This window comes from Pteronotus mesoamericanus, unplaced genomic scaffold, assembly GCF_021234165.1.
Source record: "Pteronotus mesoamericanus isolate MK-2021 breed Mesoamerican mustached bat unplaced genomic scaffold, CSHL_Meso_final contig_65, whole genome shotgun sequence".
NCBI classification, from domain to species: domain Eukaryota; kingdom Metazoa; phylum Chordata; class Mammalia; order Chiroptera; family Mormoopidae; genus Pteronotus; species Pteronotus mesoamericanus.
This window is the reverse complement of record NW_026555228.1, coordinates 8,502,700-8,509,101: the sequence shown is the minus strand read 5'-3', so window position 1 is coordinate 8,509,101 and position 6,402 is coordinate 8,502,700. Positions and strand designations below refer to the sequence as shown.

At 36.7% G+C, this 6,402-nt stretch overlaps 1 protein-coding gene across 1 annotated transcript in view; it reads left to right on the top strand.

Annotated features, from left to right (window-relative positions):
• The first annotated feature begins 343 nt into the window (after positions 1–343).
• SCML2 (Scm polycomb group protein like 2) overlaps positions 344–6,402 on the top strand; it is a 62,380-nt gene continuing 56,321 nt past the window's right edge. Inside the window, exons 1-2 of the mRNA XM_054581195.1 lie at positions 344–454; positions 3,668–3,730. Coding sequence (XP_054437170.1) covers positions 424–454; positions 3,668–3,730 — 94 coding nt within the window. The 5' untranslated portion in view covers positions 344–423. The remainder of the gene's footprint in view (positions 455–3,667; positions 3,731–6,402) is intronic.

The window sequence follows — 6,402 nt, the reverse complement described above, 5'->3', positions numbered from 1 at the left end:
TGGTAAAATGCACATAAGTAGGCTTTTGAGGTAGGCCTCAGTATGAATGCCAACTCTACCAATTTATCATCTGCTTTTTAAAATTCATTTAATCATAAAATTCACTCTTTTAGAACACACAGTTCTGTGGTATTTAGTGTAGTCACAGGGTTGTGTATCCATCACCACTATCTAATTCCAGAATATTTCTGTCACCTCAAAAAAGAAACCCCTTACCCTTACCCATAGCCACACCCATTAGCAGTCACACCCCGTTCCTCTTCCCCTATCCCTTAGCAACTACTAAAATGTATCATTTTTGTTCAAGGAAAAGATATTAAAATGATCTAATTCTATAACCAATTTCTGATAATATCACCCTTTAGAAATGTGTTAAAAGGAGGCATTAATTGATTTTTCTCCTTGTAGGAAAGAACACCAGAAATGGATACGACGGGGCAAACAATGAGTGGAGGTAAAATTTACTTATCTAAAAAGTGATAATAATTTTTGTTTTGATTTGGAATGAATATTTTCTGGTTGACTGAACTTTTGAAAAAGCCTTTTTAAAAATAAAAATAATAGGAGACTTGTTAGGTGCTTAAAATTGGAATTTTAGAACTGAAGAACTATTAAAGGTAATCTTGTCTTCCCTTACTAGTTTATAAATGAGAAAACTGACACTCAGGGAGGTGAAGTGAACAGGTGATACAACAATCTCTGCCAGTGCCAAATTCAGAATCCAAGTCTTCTAACTCTGATTTGAGTGATTAAAAAAATGCTTCATCCTGACTTGCTCTAATGAGAAGACTGCTCATTGTCCTATGAATGTGCTACACTCATTTGCACTGTTTTAAGTTATATTTTCTTTCCCATAATACATACTTCACACCTTTGCCATCTTAAACCTAGTTTTTCTTTTAAGACTCAGTGCAAGTCCTGTGTCTTTCATGACTTTTTCTCTGGCGGAATCCTTTATGTATCCCCTGCTCTTTACAATTTTTTTAGGTGTATTAGTTTAGTGTAATCTCTGTAACTAGATTTTTAAAAATCATTTTCATTGCTATTCTGTTACGGTTGTCCCAGTTTTTCCCCCTTTGCCCTCCTCCCCCCACCCCCCACCGCTCCCACAATTGGTTCCCACACTGTTGTCCATGTCCGTGGGTCATTCATACATGTTCTTTGTCTAGTCCCTTTTCCTAGCTTCTCTAGAGCAGGAACTGTGCATTTATAGTTTTACTTTCTTTCCTATTAGAAAATCATATGGAGAACTATTTAGTAAATGTAAATATGCACTTTCTTTTTACTAGCCAAGTTATTTAAATAGAATGCATCCCATATATCCCACTCAGCTGTTTACGTATCTTGAAGAGTTATTCAGTTATAACCAGAAAGTAGGTCTGTTACCCTAAATGGTACACTTGGCATCATTCATAGGTCCTTCTTTAAGAAGCTTGTTGCTTAAGAAAAAGCTGAAAATAGAACTGCCTTTTGATCCAGTGATTCCCCTGCTGGGACTATACCCTAAGAACACCAAAACGCCAATACAAAAGAACCTATGCACCCCAGTGTTCATAGCAGCACAATTTACAATAGCCAAGTGTTGGAAGCAACCTAAATGCCCATCAGTAGATGATTGGATGAAAAAGTTATGGCACATATACACAATGGAATACTATGCAGCAGAAAGAAAAAAGGAACTACTAAACTTCGCGACAGCATGGATGGAACTGGAGAACATTATGCTAAGCGAAATAAGCCAGGGAGTGAAAGACAAATACCATATGATCTCACCTATAAGTGGAACCTAACCAACAATACAAAGATGCAAGGAAAATAAGACCAACAACACTGAAAGGAAAAGAAATCAACAGAGACAAGAGGGAAGGGGAAAGTCAAGGAACATATAGCAAGGACTCATGGACAAAACCAAAGGGGAAGAGCTGAGGGAGGGAAGGAGGGAGGGGGCAAGGGAAAGTGGTGGGGGGTAGGCAGAGACAAATGTATTTGAAAAAATAAAATAAAATTAAAAAAATAAAATAAAAAAAAAGAATTCAAGTATCAGTAAGGGTAAAACAGCAATAGATGGAAACACCTCAGATATGGTTAAATCCATGAGTTTATAATGATACCAAAAAAGAAAACTTGCTGTTTATTTGTGGAGAAAGCTAGGGATCCAAGTCATTATTTTGAAAACTAGAAAATAAAAAGAAGAAAGCATTGATTGTGACTTCTCTGTATGATCTGTATCTCAGGGTAACTGAATGGTTGAAGAGTGTAGTTTTCTCTCTCTATAAGTTTTCTGGCTAATAAAGACAGGACAATAAAATTAGAATATCTCCATTTTACAACTACTGATGATCTAATGGGTCTAGGCAATAGTCATCCAAGGCTGGTCATATCCCCAAAAAGAGAAAGAACTAGATATTTATTAGGAGCCTCCTGTGAGAAGTACACATTACCACCTATGAAATCATCTTCTCCTGTCCTCCCCCCGCCAAAAGCCAAATCTGAATCTGATTAAGCTCTTGATCAAAACATCAATCCTAATTTAGAGAAAATATAAGGACCAGAAGAACTCAGCACCATAAGGAGGTAGTTGGCAAAATCCAGGTTGGAAAACCCTCAACTGGCTCATCAAAAAAAAAAAAAAAAAATTGCTATGGGAAGGGGACAAAGGAAAAAAGGAGCCTATAGATCAAAATAATTATGAGACAGTGGTAAGACGGGAGGAGGGAAGTGGGGACTGTTTGAAATAAGGTAAAGGGATTAGTCAAAGAACAGGTGAAGCACCCATGGATATGGACTATGATGGGCTGGACTGTGGAAGTGGGGGTGGGCTGGGTGGAGGGGGGAAGGGGTAAAAATTGGGACAACTATAAAAGTGTAAACAATAAAACATTATTTAAAAAGGAATTATAAAACTATTGGAATCCATTAAACAAAAGCTAAAAAACGAAAAAAAAAAAAAGACTTGAGACATCAACCATTGCTATATATGGACTTTATTCATGTCCTGAGTCAAACAGTTCACTTAAAATAATTAAGACAGTTGAGGAAATATGAACACTGATGGCTCATTTGATGATATTAAGAAATTATACCTAATTTTTCTGGCATAGTAATTGATTTTTAAAAAAATTATGTATCTTTAAGAGATAGATACTGTAATATATGTGGATGAAATAATATATCTTCAATGTGGTGAAGTCACAAGGTCTGGCACTGTTTGAGCTCCTCAGCTTGGCACAGAACTCTGACTATTCCATTGAATTATATTATATTCTAGCTTCCTTGTTATATTTTAAACTCTCAAAAACATCCAATTTATTTCTAGGACACATTAATTTTAATATTGTAAGTAACAGCTCAGCTTGTTTTGGTTTATTTATTCATTTAACAAATGCTTGAGGGTGTTACTGCATGTGAGGTTCTGTTCTAGGCACTGAGAATACAGCAGTGAACATAACAGACAGAATAAATAAATTCCTGCCCTTTTCCAACTTACATTTAAGTGAGACATACAATGAACAAAATAAATGAGCAAATTATAAGGTACATAGTGTATTAGAAAGTGAAGTTCTGTGCAAAAACAAATGAGACTTAATTACAAAATTAAAACTGGCTCCTATCAGAAAATAGTTGCTATGGCCTTCTGGTATTGCTCACTCTTTTCTTTCTTTTTTAGATTCAGTGACTATCAAGCAGGAGATTGAAGAGGAAACTGAATCAGGCTCATCTGTGCAAAGTGGTAGGTTTTGAAAAAGTAGTTCAGTACAACTGTTTTTTTCCTCACTCAGTGTTAATATGAACTCTTACTGCTTTTGATATAGTCTCTTACAGCAAACTCCTGTAAATATAAAACCCAAGCAATAAGAAGGGTTAAAAAATATCAACAGAGACAAGAGGGAAGGGGGGGGCGGGGAAAGGGAAGGGAAGGGGAAAGTCAAGGAACATATAGCAAGGACTCATGGACAAAACCAAAGGGGAAGAGCTGAGGGAGGGAAGGAGGGAGGGGGCAAGGGAAAGTGCTGGGGGGGGAGGCAGAAACAAATGTATTTAAAAAGTAAATAAATTAAAAAAAATAAAAATAAAAATAAAAAAAATAGTATTTTGTTTTGAAATACTACTTTGGTTTTACTTAGAGATAAATTGATATTGGATTAAGTAAAAAGATAACCATGTGTTTCAATGTAAATTTTGCCAAATTAAATAAGACCAGCAACACTGAAAGGACAAGAAATCAACAGAGACAAGAGGGAAGGGGGGGGGCGGGGACAAGGAAGGGAAGGGGAAAGTCAAGGAACATATAGCAAGGACTCATGGACAAAACCAAAGGGGAGGAGCTGAGGGAGAGAAGGAGGGAGGGGGCAAGGGAAAGTGGTGGGGGGTAGGCAGAGACAAATGTATTTGAAAAAATAAATTAAAATAAAATTAAAAAAATTAAAAAATTAAAAAAAATAAAAATCAGTCAATAAAAAATAAAAACGAAAAATAATAACTTAATTATTAGTAAATGCCCTTCTAACAGTAGAGTCAGTGTGCACATCCTCTTTTTAAAATTTTTTTCATTGTTCAAATACATTTGTCTCCATTTTCCCACCACCACTTTCCCTTGCCCCACCCGCCCCCACCTCCCACCCTCAGTCCTTCCCCACCGTTGGCTTTGTCCATGGGTCCTTTATACACGTTCCATGACTTGACCCTTCCCCTTCTTTTCCCTGTTTTACCACCTGCCCTCCTCCCCTCTGATTACTGTCGGTTTGTTTTTTTCTTTCAGTGTTGCTGGTTATATTTTTCTTTCTTGTTTGTTTTGTTGATTAGGTTCCACTTATAGGTGAGATCATATGGTATCTGTCTTTTACCCCCTGGCTTATTGCACTTAGCATAATGTTCTCCAGTTCCATCCATGCTGTCACGAAGGGTAGTAGCTCTTTCTTCCTTTCTGCTGCATAGTATTCCATTGTGTATATGTACCATAACTTTTTGATCCAATCATCTACTGATGGGCACTTAGGTTGCTTCCAGCACTTGGCTATTGTAAATTGTGCTGCTATGAACATTGCGGTGCATAGGTTCTTTCGAATTGGTGTTTTGGAATTCTTAGGGTATAATCCCAGCAGTGGAATTGCTGGGTCAAAAGGCAGTTCCATTTTTAGCTTTTTGAGGAAATTCCAAACTGTTTTCTACAGTGGCTGCACCAGTCTGCATTCCCACCAACACTGCACTACGATTCCCTTTTCTCCACAACATTGCCATTATGCAAGTCCTTTTTTGATGGTCAAAAAACAGTTGATAAAGGTGGATGAAAGCTTAGGCATTGGAAGGTCTGACATACCTGTTCTAGAATCCTGGCCTCTTTCTTTACTGGCCTTGTGAGCTTGGACAAATTACTCAACATTATTTCTTTTTTTCTTCTCTGTAGCACAAGGATACTACTACTTACCTCAAGGGATTATTGGAATTTAAATAAAAAAATGAATGTAAAGCACCTAATATAATTCCTAGATTTGTCATAAATGTTCAGTAAATGTTAACTTTATTAACACTTAATTCCTTATTGTAAACAGCATGTGTATAGTACTGCATCATAGATTCAGGAGGTAGAACCTGACTCATTGCACCTGCTCTTAAGCAAAATGAGAAGATGAGTCACACACACAAAAAAGGCTGAATAAAAAAATACTGTAGCAAACTTACTGTATTTATCAGGGATTTCCAGGCAAGCCCTCTGTCTTTCTGTTTTACCTGCCCTGCCAGCCCAACTCTTGTAGTAGTTCATATATGATTTTCTGTTCCCACAGGAAGATTGCCTGTAGAGATAATCCCCATGGAATCATTCTCAGTGCTGGGTCCTTGGTGCTTCCTTATTTTTCTCATTGGCCTTATTCTTCAGCTCTTTCCTCCAACCTCTAAAACTCACCAAAGAAATGGAGGCCATTAGGTTAGATTGTTCTTCCTCATCCCTACAACTTCTTCTCTGTCTGTTTTTTAAATATAACAGTTTTGTTGAGATATATTCACAAAACATACAATTCACCCATTTAAAGTATACAATTCAGTGGTTCTCAGTGTATTTACAGAGTTGTGCAGCCACCGCCACAATCAATTTTAGAATATTTCTATCACCCTAAAAAGAAATCCTGTATCTAGTTAGCAATCATTCCCCCATTGCCCTAATGCCTCCCAAGCTCTAGGCAACCACTTACCTACTTTTTGCCTCTATAGATTTGCCTATTCTGAAAATTTCATAAAAGTAAATTTAAGAATATATGTTTTTGAAGGTTGAAACTAGTAACTTTTCAAAATTCTCAAACTTTTGATTTAAACCATGAGGGTAATTAAATTGACAGATATCTGCAGATATTTCTTAGGGCCCTGACTTTAACATCTCATTTTAAAAATCAGTGAGTGACTCCTAGA